Source organism: Anopheles coluzzii, chromosome 2, assembly GCF_943734685.1.
Source record: "Anopheles coluzzii chromosome 2, AcolN3, whole genome shotgun sequence".
Classification (NCBI taxonomy): Eukaryota; Metazoa; Arthropoda; class Insecta; order Diptera; family Culicidae; genus Anopheles; species Anopheles coluzzii.
In genome coordinates, this window is record NC_064670.1 from 9,325,406 (window position 1) to 9,338,661 (window position 13,256).

The 13,256-nt window shown below is 46.3% G+C and overlaps 2 protein-coding genes across 2 annotated transcripts in view; one reads left to right on the plus strand and one right to left on the minus strand.

Moving 5' to 3' along the window:
- LOC120948502 (serine/threonine kinase SAD-1) overlaps positions 1–10,053 on the minus strand; it is a 35,176-nt gene extending 25,123 nt beyond the window's left edge. The window contains exons 1-2 of the mRNA XM_040364904.2: positions 9,718–10,053; positions 8,152–8,597 (exon numbers count right to left, since the gene is read on the minus strand). The gene's annotated coding sequence lies outside the window, so the exon portion shown is untranslated. The remainder of the gene's footprint in view (positions 1–8,151; positions 8,598–9,717) is intronic.
- Positions 10,054–11,119: 1,066 nt separating this feature from the next.
- LOC120952419 (15-hydroxyprostaglandin dehydrogenase [NAD(+)]-like) lies at positions 11,120–13,167 on the plus strand. Its single transcript, XM_040371736.2, has 4 exons — positions 11,120–11,688; positions 11,767–11,887; positions 11,971–12,400; positions 12,484–13,167. The coding sequence occupies exons 1-4, from the start codon at positions 11,596–11,598 to the stop codon at positions 12,596–12,598; spliced, it is 759 nt and encodes a 252-aa protein (XP_040227670.1). The 5' UTR covers positions 11,120–11,595; the 3' UTR covers positions 12,599–13,167.
- The last annotated feature ends 89 nt before the right edge of the window (positions 13,168–13,256 follow it).

The following is a 13,256-nucleotide window of genomic DNA, read 5'->3' on the forward strand; positions in this document are numbered from 1 at the left end:
CTGACTCCCCATACCCCATGCTTGGTCATTCGTTCAAAGAGTAGCAGCAGCTTCCACTAGCAAAAATGTGTGCCCCACCTTGGCACGAGCTGCATCATCCCGGACGACATTGCACGTCAGAGTGTCTCGATTCTCCATTATTCCGTACCCAAAACGCAAACTCCGCTGCGACTTCCGGCTGCTACCACCAGCGCGGCTGACTGCGGTATTTTTTGTGTGATGCCTGTCCTGTTTTTTTAACTCCCCAGCGTACCCGCGGACCCCGGGGTTTCGGTCAACATCAATTTAAAAGACGTTTCAATCTGGTTCGAAACGGACAAGCAGGCGAATTGCAGTAATATAATGCGTCACAGCGCACAAGAGCACAAGAGCACACAGTGCACTGACACACAAACGCACACACGACTAGGGTGAGAAAGTGCAAAGAAAAACAAGCACAGCTTCGGCCCCGTTCCCCGTTCGCTGCAGTATAGTGTGTACCAGGGTACCAGGCAGAGGAGAGACTATAGAGCTGGTGTGTTTGCTGCTACTGCTGCTGCCGCAATATGTCACCAGCTCGATGGATCGATGTTGAAAAGCCACCGGAATTGGAAATCAAACGACAAGGAACAACAGCAGCAGCAGAATAATATACGGTCCCCGAACATAACGAACAACCTCCACCTCGTGCGTAAGTAGAGCAGTTCCGGACGATTTTCGCACGCGTGGGCCAAGCGAATGGAACCATCGTTGTCGTACGAGAACTAGCGGAGTGGTGTGTGTGTGTGTGTTGAATTATTACCCGATTGACCTGCTTTTTGCTGGAATTGGCTATGCAGTGCCGTTGGAGGAGCTCGGGATGGGTAATTTCAACACTGGGAGCAAATGGACCAGATTTTACTATGGCGAGTAGCGAGTGAGTCGAGGACACGGGAAGGAATTGGAATTGCTTTAGACTGGGTTAATGGGTTTTATCATAAAACCATTTCCAGCACTGCAGGGAGGGGGAGGATTCATGTTTGCAATACTGGATCACTGGTGGGTCGGAGCAGTTGGTGACGGATGTGGCGTCAGGATATCACCAGTCGGCTACTGGGTGTGTTGTGAGTTCTCTGTTCGTCAGGGATATCTGTTGGGCTAACTTTGAACTACTACCTAAGAGCTCATTTTATGATATCTTTTTCTATATTCGTAGTCTAGAATCTATCAAAATATTCTGTAAACCCCAAATGTCATGCTCTCTCAACAAGAATCTCTAGAATCTATCTTTGGCAGCATGGTAGTGATATGTAGGTTACAAATGGCAAACGAGTTTCCAGAACAATTCTTTGGGAAGACTCCGGAAGATCTCCTCTGGACTACTTCAACCGACTTCAGACATTCTCTGGGCAACTCCGGACAACTCCGAGCGATTCAATTCCTATCTCTACTCAACCAGGCTTGTTCGGAGCTATCCAGATTTCAATAGACAGCAGTTCACAGTCTCGGGAATCTTCATCCGAAGCTGTCGCGACTCGTTCAGAATGACGGAGTCGAATCTGAGTTTGAACTGCAGTCGGATAAAGTTTATCAGAGCTGGATTTGGAGAGGATCCACAACTCCTCTCTGGTTTACTCATCACCACATAAAGAGGAAGCATTACATATATCAGTGTCAAACGGTTCGGAGTCTTGGGATGACAAGGTCTGTAATCTTCATGACATCATCCACACATCAGAATCACACATCTCGCAGAAGCCTGCGAGATGAGATGTAGAACTACAAACAAAACCAGAGACCGCCAAGTACTTGTAATGGTAAATTGGATGTAATAGAGCCATTAATAACCCATTGGACGGTGATTAAACAAGACACATTACAGCTGACTGATCGATAAACACCTGATCCTATCAAGCAATCCCGTTAATGCTGATCGAGAATCGAGAAGAATAAATCGTCCATAACCCTCCCATAATTTCCGTCTCGTGTGCATTTGTTCCCCATCCAAGCATGCGTGATGCACTCAACTGCCACCTGCACTAACTGAAGGCACTGCAACACCGCATGCTTCGTCGCTGTCAACCGTAACAGGCAGAGAGGTAACGTTGTTCCAACGCGCCACTGATCGCAAACACGTGAGCCCCGAGTGAGTAACAAAGGTAATCAACGGTGGGCGGGATGAGACGATAAAATTAATTATGAAATGCACACACACACCGCAGAAAATCCGCATGCATTCACGTTCCTCGGACGGAGTGCACTTCGTTGCGTGATAGTGTGGTGTGTGGCAGTGCAGGAAAGGAAGGCATGCATCGGAGCAAAACAAAGCATTTCCATCCCACGTCCCGCTTGGCACGCAATGAGAGCCGCTACGCTCCGCACACGTGTTTGCAATCGCTAACATCGCCCGTGAGTCGCGATCAGTCGCCGACACGTTTCAGTGCAGTGCTCTTCCCAACGATAATGATGATGGTTAGTCTCTCTGTGCGCATCCTATCGCTCGTAGTTTCGTAGCACAAAAAAGCATAGCAAATGTGAAGCATTCAACTCCTGCTGCGGCTCGGATTTTAATGTATGCGATTAGCATTATCATGCACGATCGTGTACACATCTCCCCGGCACCGGTGTGCTCGTGTAGCATGTTTTAAGACACGCGAAATTTCCAACACAGACACACACACTCCCTGTTTTTCTTTACCATCCACAAGGCTTATTTTGCCAATTTTAGACTAAGTCGTGTACAACCCAGCCAACCGGGAACGCTTTAGGGGTGGTTCGATCCCACTAGAATGCGTCAACAGCGAAGATTTAACACAGACAGAGAGAGAGGGAGTGTGAGATAGCGTGCGCGCAATGGTGCAGGTCGCGATCGCTACAGCTGATTGTGGCTGATGGTTGGCGACGCGCGGTCGTTTCCACCGAAAGCGGTCATTCACAACGTGATCGCCGGAACGTGACCGCAAAAAAGGTCGCCCAGGCAGTCACCAACCGTACAGGCCTAGTATGGCCGCCTTGTACGTACACAGCAGCAGCGAGAAGAGGAAATTAGGTGGTGCAAACTCTACAAATCCAGCCCGTGGGGTAATGTTTCATTACGTTTACTACCATTTTAACACCCCAATCATGTCACGGCGCAAAGATCAAAGATTTTGAAGTTGCTAAAGCGTACCTTGTTTTCGAAGAGCCGTGCTTGGTGCAAGTATCACCATATGCACATCAGACGGGCTAAAATCAAAACCATGCCACGGTGTCGTGACTAGACACGTGGGCTACCATACCACAGGTCATCGGATCAACTCCCGGACAAGACTGTCGGATGACGACGCTTTGCAAAATCGGCAAAAAGGGAATGCTCTCAAGCTTTTACTTAACTTATATGCCACATAACGGATAAAGAGATCCCAGAATAGTGTTGTTAGGATATAACATAGAGAAGAAATGCTTGCCAACAAAACATACAGTTATATCTCGTCTGCAAAAAAACACTTTTCTCACTTTTTCCACATTTTAAAAAATGTATTAAACATTCGCGGCATTAGTTGTTGCTCGCTCGGTTTCTCTTTTTCTCGCTTCTCGCAGACGACGACCAGCATGTTCGCAGCTCAGCAAAAGCGGTCAATCTACCAACACTGCTACTACGGCGCACTAACCGTGTCCCAAGCGCGAAGGCAGTTGGTGGTGGTTGAACTCGAGTTGCAACATTGAGCAGACGACTGGCAGCAGCAGTAGCGCATTTTAGGGGAAGCTGAATGGCTTGGGAAGAGGGACCTTTCGCCACTGCTGCTGCTGCTGCTGCCCAGCCGTGCCCAAGTGGTTGAATAACTGGAGAAAGGTGGCTCTATTTTTTTGCTTCTCCCTCTGTGTAGTACCCATCCACTTTTCTCCACATTCCATTCGCGATTAAACGATCGGGCATACCCCGTGTGCTCGTCAGGAAAATCCGCAAGCCCGCAGAGTTTGATAAGAAAAGTGAGAGGAACAAAAATGTGCACCCCCCTGTGTGCCCGAGCAGCACCACAACCGTTGTGTGAATAATGCAACTGTGGTGCACGGGAGGCGCGTGCGTTCAATTTCTACGGTATTTAATCTATCCGCCGATACAATCGCGTGGCCTGAGGATGGGGTAGGGGCGGCCGTTTGCAATTAAAATAAAATCCCACCAAAGCCAATGAAACACAAAGCCAATGCGCGTTGCCGGTTTCACGGTTCACTTCCTGGGTAGGGGAATAGTAAGGAGGGGAAAGAAAATTTGACACAGCAAGTGTAGCTTGGAAAAGTGTGAAAAGTGTTATCTAAATAGGAGCGCTTGGGAGAAAGGAAATGGTCTCTAATATGCTTCACAATATTTCAGCTTTGTGCGCCACTCTAATCGAACTGCTTCACGTAATCAGTTTCGGTATAGCCCTGTCACAGGAGTCATTCATCCGTGCCCACTTGGGCCAGCAGCTACCATCACTAACGTAACGCCGAAAAAGGGAAAATGATCGATGCGTCAACACACATTTTCACTCACCAGCCGTTTTAGTTTCACTGATCACACACTGATCAGCGTTTGAGCTGATCAGCGACGTAATTTTGGGGACGAATAAGAGGTTAACAAGCAAGTCCCCCAAAATGTAGTTGAATAATCGGTTCAGCGTGCCTGGAGTGCTTCCATTTTTGCTCATAACACGCATCCGAGGCACTGGATACTGGAGCCAGTAAAGGAATGCTACTTGCTCCAACGGAAGTCCTTCCTCACTGCAGCAACTGCAGCAGCCACAAACGAGCACGAATGTAATGCAACACATACCTTTGCATCGCAGACATCGTGGCCGCGCACTGTGTGGTTGTCCCATCAGCAGCCGCGGATGCGCGATAAGATGCGTAATTGAAAGATAATTACAATCAATTAATGACAGCCCGTTATCCGCGCGGCGATTGCGTGGCGCCCGCCCATCATCATCACGCGGGCTCTGTTTAAGTGATAAACCGCAACACGACCTACCACAAACGCGGAACCACCTCCGCCGGGGCTTTAAAGCTAGTGGTTGTGTGCTGTGTTATTATTTTCAGCTGTTTTATTACCTTGCTAATGCGCATTGCGATCGAGCGCAAATGGGGGAGCGGAGGGTCATCATGTCGCTAATACGCACCGGCTCGTAACTAGCAAATAGTGCTATGCATTGCCACTTTTTTGCCCGAAGCAGGACAGCAGGATCACTATGATTAGAAGAGCTTGTAATGCTTACACAGTGGGGAAAAGTTAACATTTTGTTACATTATTTCTATATAAAATTCAAACCCCCTGTTAGTGCCCAATGTAACACTGAGTTTATGTTTCTATTTTTCTCCAGCACACCCGGGGCATGACTAGCGCTGGAACAAACCGTGAATGATACCGGTGACCCTGGTCTCCGCCCCCCGACAACGACAACTGTGTATCGTATTGTTCCATTGTGACACACATAGCATGCACGCGACAAGGTCCACAATACACTGTCAAGTTTGGTACAGTTGAACAAAACCTTGAAATACGTTTCATCTTATGTAAATTGAGCAACATCATTGTGTGCATCATTCGAGCTGAGTGTTTCGCATAAAATACCTCCTGTTGAAAATTAGTCACAAAGAAAGTAGCTCGATGGGAGCTTTTCTTTTGCGCCAGATGACCTTCCTCGGTGGCTACGTGTGAAGGGTGAAACAGCAAAAGGAAGAAAAATTCCATTTCTTTACTCCCGGTGCAAGAAAAAAAGAATTGCAACCGTCATCTGCATCAACCACGCAAAAAGGCTGACCTCTCCCTTGTGTACTCTCAGGTGGAATGGAAAACGGTGCTAAAGCGCGTATGCTTTCTTTTGCAGCGAGCAGAAGAAGAAGAAAAAAACAGTCAACAATTCGAGTGCCCCTTCAGGCAGGGCATCTTATCCAGGGCTCATTAACTGTCAAGCCGACTCACACCACTAGTCATCATGCGGCACACAGGAGATGCTAGCAGAGAAGGAAACAATGTAGCAGCAGCAGCAGCTGGGCAAATTAAACCTCGACCCTAGAAAAGGGGCCCTATCTGCTCAAGAACTATGAATGGACGCGTTTTCCCACAGCGATCTGCTTTTCATTGCGCTCCCGAAGGAAGCTAATCGGTTGCAGTCAAATAGGATTTCCATTTCCAATAGCAAAAGCAGACAGTCAACCTGATGTACGCGATCTAATTCGACTCTGCCGCAACACAACAGGGAAACGATTAGCTCTTTGATCGATTGGTTGATAATTCGAAGTGCAACAGTGCAACGGCATAGCATAAATAAAATGTAGTCTCTAACTACAAAAAAAGACCTTTACACTCTTGTCTTCGCATTGTTTTCATTTCTTCTTTTTTCATCCGTCCGTTGAAAATAGGCGATACATACGGCTGTCCTTAATCGGATATCGATCGATCATCGTAAACACCCAGTTTTTTTTGCACTTTTCTTTGGCTCTTTGCCCTCGTCCCCGTCTCACCGCTAACCCCAAAAGTGGTACAAGTAGCGTAGGGGGGAAACGAGTAAAACTAAACTACTAAATCAGGTGTGTTTGCCAAATTGCTATGGCACTGGGAGTGACGTTTATGAGTCATGCCGGCACGCAGAGAGAGAGAGAAAGGGAGAGTAGGAGAGAGAAAACTTTGCGCAATTTCGTTTCCCGTCTAGGAAGAAACCTGTAAAGCACGGCCGGCGAAATTGTTCAATTTGTTCCCTTTTCCATTTCCCGTCGTGTGATTTTGACAGGAAATGAAATATGTTCCTCCTTCCACAAGGTGGGTTCCTTCCTAGCCAGCTTTTGCTATTGTGGTGTGTATGCGCTTAAAGTTCACAGTTCTAGTTTAGTTTTATTTTCCGTGCGTTCAATTCAACATTGTGTTTCATGGTGGCGAAGAAATCGCTGTAACTCAACTATTAAATTAAACCAAATAAATATTCTAAAGTACACTTTAATAGCGAGCAAACACGCAGAATGCCAAAGGAAGGCGTTCACATTTGACGTTCAAAACCCTTCTCTGTTTATATTTGTGTGGATTAATTACTAATAGGCTGAATTGATTTGCAGTTACTGTTAGGCTCCATATACAAGCTTTAAGATGTTAATCGAAATTGCACTTGCTAAATCAAGATATTTACTCTTTAGGTTAAACCCGTTGATTTCCTTTTTATTTATAATAACCACGCTAAAAACTGCTCAAAAAGATCCGCCTCCTATGCATACTGTTATTTGTAGTACTATTGATAAGAAAATATGAGTTCATTTAATCAAAATAAGCACTGCAAGCAACGGAAAAAAGTGAGCTCGACTAATCATGAACATGAAATTTATGCTATTTTTATGTTTTGTTTTTTCCCCCCTAAAACCTACACACGCGCGACTCCTTTGCCGGAGAGTCACCACAGCATCAAAAGCAGCAGCGAAATCGGGGCGCAAATCTCTCGTTGTGTGTTGTTGCTCTTTAGAAAGTAATGACGAGAGCGCGAGCTTATCTCGGCTGCAAACTTCCCAGCATAATAGTAACCCCCCCCCCCCTCCCCCCTCAATCGGAAGCGTTGTGAGCATAGCCTAGAGAGAGAGAGCAAAAAGGAGGATTTTACGATACCAAACACGCACACACTCATGCTGGATAACAGGTAGCACCAGCAAACATTCCACAGTTCATATGGTTTTCTGTTTTGGTTTTATTGCGTACTGTACTCGGCATTGAATTTGATTGAACTGTGTGCAGAATGCAGTATTAGCAATCTAATATATTGTAGTTATTTTCTTTGCGTTCTACAAGCATGGTAAAAATGGAATATGAGTAACTGTTGCTGCAACAGCCGGTCGTGTGGAAAAAGGGGAGCCAGCGTTTTGTTCTACGGAAGTCCTGCGGGGCTACCGTTGCATAGCCTACTTGACGGAAAGGGCCGCCCGAGAGAGAGAGAAAGCAATGAGAAAGAAAGAGAGGGAGAGCGTGCGCGTGGCGAAACTGAGAGTGCGATCGAGAGGAGAGCGTACACGCACCACAATCAGGGAGGGTCAAAGAGATGGAGAAAATTAGAAAACCTTATTTTCATGGTATCGATTTTCGCACCCGAAACGAACTGGAAAGGCCCCCACAAACAGACAAATAGGGCCGATAGGGGTTCACAACCAGACGCTAACTGCACAGAAACAAATCAATCCATTGTCGCAATGGATCTCTCTTACCTTCTGTGGACCGAGATGATCCGAACGCTTTCAGCGACGATGGCCGGTGTCCGGTGGGGCGGCCGGATCGAATCGAACACAAAATCTGACCACCGTACGAGCCGACTCTATCCTTTTCTCCGCCACACAGTATACACGTCCTGCGGCAATGTATGCCGACCGTGCGTACGTACACACCTTTGCACACCGCTCCACCAGCCGGTACAACCACTCACTCACTGTACAGCTGCGGCCCGGAATTTGGATGAAATTTATCCGCAACTCTTTGGTTTTCCACCACCAAACTCACTCACTTTCTCACACACACACACACACACACACACTGAAACATACACTAACCAGGACACTAAACACAACAAATTCAGCGAGCAACGATCATTCTATAACGACGACAAACGTCGTCTCGCTGCCGCTTTAATCGTTAACAGCATTTTGTTTTCTGCTCTCTATTTTGAGCGGGGTTTCGCCGTAGGAAAAAAATGGAAAGAAAACACATTATTATATGCATAGGTGGAACGAATATTTAGGTGCTTTCGTCCACCACACCAACACAAACGCACACACAGCTAACTATACTTTGCACAGCTAATCCGCCGCTCGCGCCAGCAACAAAGCAAGCCACGCTCTCTAATACTACTACTGCTACTAAACACCAGCCGCAAACTTTTCCAAGCAGACAGCATTTGATGATTCTGCTGAGCGCAGTGTCATCAGTGCCATCCCTTTCCTTGCAGTGCTGTTGCTGCTATTTTCATGATCGCCGAAACCCGTGATGCTTCCGCGAGGTTCCACCACAAGCTGTGTTACTCTCTGCACACGTAAACATGAGAGGTTCGGTTACGACACGATTCAGCGTTTGCACTTAGGCACCCACAGGGGCAGTAAATCTTCCGCGTCGTTTGCTGTAGCTGTTTATCAGAAGGCTTTAGGGCGCTTCTAGACGATGCCCCACCAGCAGGCAGGCACCACTATTACTGTGACACGAGCTAACTAGCATCATTATGTAAGCTACACCCAATGCCAACCTGATGCGGCCTGATGGCTTTCTTTGGTGGTGGATGTGCTAGATGATACACAAAACAGCCATCACCAGTTTGCCGCACGCTTACTTTGAAACCCCCACCTACTGGGCAGCACTGCAAATGGAACTGTGTGGCTGTGATCCTTCTTTCTGTTTTGTTTTTGCTGCTTAAGGCCGGAAGTACAATCACAATATTATGCTTCAACCAAGGCACGGGCCCTTCACGGTGACGATTTTTTTCGCTTCAATCCACAACCAACCAACAACAAGGGGGCGAAGGGTGTTGCTGGAGTGTGAGAACTATTCTTGTACTGACGCGTACTGAAACACACACACAAACACACATACACGCATCCACATAAACGCCTACACTCGCTGCTGCAGTAGCGTTGATCAAAACAAACACAATTTTCCTATTGGAAAATGGGCGAGCTGCCCGCTACAATACAACAAAATTTCCGCACATACACATACACACACACACGCCACTACACGCAATTTTCGGATGTTTGGCAGAGGTGAACCGAATCAACTCTTCCTTTTACCAAAGTAGCCAGATGAAAACCGATGCATACACAGCACACACACGCGAGAGCAACGATATGGACACGCCCGCGATGCAGCAATATCGCCGAGGAAGGCTGGCCCGCTGCGGTATTTGACGCGGTATCCGTGGCGTTGAACGGGAATTCCGGAGCAGAATAACACGTTCCCTGCCCCGGGGTTGGGTTAGTTCAAGGGTTGGGATGATCTGCTTCACAATGCAGCCGCTTTTGTTTTCGTGTCCCGATTTTCCGTCCGCCTGTGTACGCAAGTCTGCCACAAAACTGTCTGGCACACACTTTCGAACCCCCGCTTCGGTTTCGGCCTGGCCGTCGCTTGCTAGCCGTCGACCACACGGTGCAGCAAGTTTGCTCTGGTCGGCGTTCGGCTTTCACCCAGTGACACCTCGCACACGGATACGCGAGAGCGGTTTCCGTTGGGTCGTTGGGATTTTACGAACATTATTCGTTTGATCCATACAATTTCAACTTAATATAAATTTAAAAAATGAACTGGATACATTCTATCGTTTGTAATTCGGAAGTAGCTTGAATAATTGATTTTGAATTGAGTAGGTTCTGTAGCTCGAATTCAATCAGTTCGCAAGCAAACAAACTTCGGTGCGGTTGTGTAGTGGATGCCATTTCTTTTGAAAAGGGTACGATTTGCCGTTAGATCGAATACCACCAGTAAGTAAAAAAATAAATCTACATCTTTCAACCCTCATTTGATGCAATCTTCAGTACACGGTAGCGTGTATTATGTGCTGTTTTTTGTTTGTTTTGTAAAAAATCGGATCATTTTCATAGAGGTTCGTGTGTTTCCATGCAAACGCTTTCGTTCCGATCGAATGACAGCGCCTTGTTGTTTCGCACATGCTGCAAGCAAATCCACCTCAAGTAAATTAATTTCAAGCAAGTCATTTGAACGGGAATTCAAAGTGGAATTTTGTTTCGGTAAAACCCGTTACTCGTTTATGTTTTCATATTTTTGTAAGAACGTAGACGTTATCAGCATTGAAAATTTTTTAATCCGTTTTAAATAGGTTACCAAATTCCCCGTTGAATAGTCAGTTGAAAAAGAGGGGAAAAGCATACAAAACTAGCGTGTTGTGCGCATGCGCACGCAAAAGAAACGTGTTTTGCGAGTGAAAAGTTAAAAAAACAGACTAATTGTACTGCCAACCTTCTATGAATAACAAACATTTCATAATGCTTTACTAATAAAGACATCTCTAATTCCTTTTCTATCGCATGTATGATCATTCATATCCTTTATGTTGACTTGTCAATGTTTACTAAGACCCACCTCTGGAGTTTCCGAGCCACTCCGCCCCCCCCCCCCCCTTCCAGGATCACTGAAACATTATCCTACCCCAACGAAATGCGTTATTGGTATTGGTGGGCGGCAAGGCTTCAAAGCAACGGAACGACTTGTAGCTTGCTGTCTGTGTGTGCGCCGTGTTTTTTGGCAAAGGCCAGACAGGAACAAGGAGTGAACGACATTGGATATTCGTCTCGTACCTTCCGCAAGCAACCCATTCTCCAATTTCACTCCTTCTAGGTTTTGGAAACCCTTTTCCGAATTGTTTGTGTGCTTAAACGCGAATCGTGCTGGGCCGTGGTCCAATATCCCCTTTATTCTGTTCCAAACCCAGTTAAAAGCTTGCGAAAGGCTTGCTGTGTAGTGTTTTGCGTCAAAGTCCTTGCGCGGGGTGTGTCTACAGTTTTCCGGGTGTGGGGTCAGTTCCGTGAATCATTCAGCCAGTATCATCGGTTGCTTGCTCTAACTTGGTACACATACACGCTGTCAGCGTGCAAACGATAAAAAAGGTTCCGCTGATCGGAGTTTGGTGAAGTTTAAGTGAAACAGTAATAGAGATGGATTTGAAAAATAAAGTCGCACTTGTGACCGGCGCTGCCACTGGGCTAGGCAGGGCGTTTAGTGAGGAGTTGCTAAAACATGGAGCTAAGGTACGTGCCAAATGCCATCAGTATGTTTTTATGTTCATATGTGCATCAAATCGACCTAATCGCCGTCCCACAATACAGGTTGTCATATGCGATTTGGACTCGGACGCCGGCGAATTGACGGTGGAAGAGCTCGAAAAACAGTACGGCGCACGGGTACTGTTTTGCCATTGTGACGTGACCGACTACATCCAATTCGAAGGTATACGGGGGATGTTAATGTGAGAACGGTACCTAGACACATGGGTGGACTAATTCTCGTTACGCTAATTTCATTTCCCACAGAGGCATTCGAGTACACGGTGAACATGTTTAAGGAGGTAAACATTGTGATAAACAACGCAGAAATCATGAACGACAACTTCTGGGAGCTGGAGGTGGATGTGAATCTGAACGGTGCCATACGCGGAACGCTGCTAGCGCAAAAGTTTATGGACAAAAGCAAAGGAAAGGGGGGTGGTGTGCTGGTCAACATTGGTTCGGGTGTTAGCGTCACGCCCCAGCTATCGACACCGATCTACACCGCCACCAAGCATGCCATTCTCGGGCTAACCAAAGCCTGTGGTGATCCGTTCCATCACGCCAACACCAACGTGCGAGCATTTGCTTACTGTCCTGGACCGATCGAAAACTCGTCATCGCACAACAAACGGTTCATGTCGCCGGCGTACGAAAAGGCGAAAGAATTGGATATGGCTGGTGTGCAGCTACAACGGTAATTTACACTGATTGAGCCAGAAAAGACGCAAGGATACAATAACTCTCTCTCTCTCTCGCTCTCTGTCTTTCTCATTTCAGAATGGAACATGTGGCCAAAGAGTTGATACCACTGTTAAAAAATGCACCCACCGGTTCCATATGGCTAGTGACGGGAGGCAAACCGGCGAAAGAGATACCGTACAGCAGCATTTAAAAATATTGCCCCATCGGATTAAGTACATTCTTCAAACTTCCCATTCGAGCATTCGATTCGTACCATATTCATGTTAATTGACCAAGTCCACGGTCAAGGGTTAACACAAGCGTATCATACAGATTCCATTCCAGTTCAGGGATGTAACTATCATTCGGTTCCATAAATCACTCTGACTTAAAGCTAAAGCTCTACATACCATTGATTATGCTTCGCTCCATTTATACTATTACACCAGCGCCAGTGAATTCGTGCACAGTAACGGCTGCAGTGAGCGAGTATCCCGCGCTCACCAGCACGTTTCCGTGTATTAGCATAAGAAAGTCGGTATCTTGCAAAGGAATATGACAATTAATTTCCAACACACATTGTGGGAATTTTCGCAATAGCAATGGGGTTGCGGGAAATAATATTGATATGATACCGAAACGCTTTTGATATTAATTACCATACCAGACAAGCAACGGAAACGAAATGCAATATCAATGTTGTAAGACAAAATTGATATGTTTCTAGTGGTAAAATTGTCGTAAAATAAAGTAAAATGCGTAACTAGTATGAAAAAAAAACCTTTGTGGGAACCAAGTTAACCGTAATTATTTATTTTTTTCGAATCATAACTCTTGCGGCCGCATTAAACTCGCCCACCTGGATGTGC

Coding starts and splice junctions, on each gene's coding strand:
- LOC120952419 (XM_040371736.2), top strand. CDS start 11,596: ATGGATTTGAAAAATAAAGTCGCACTTGTGACCGGCGCTGCCACTGGG. Junction 11,888..11,970: donor CGACTACATCCAATTCGAAG/GTATACGGGGGA, acceptor CATTTCCCACAG/AGGCATTCGAGTACACGGTG. Junction 12,401..12,483: donor GCTGGTGTGCAGCTACAACG/GTAATTTACACT, acceptor TTCTCATTTCAG/AATGGAACATGTGGCCAAAG.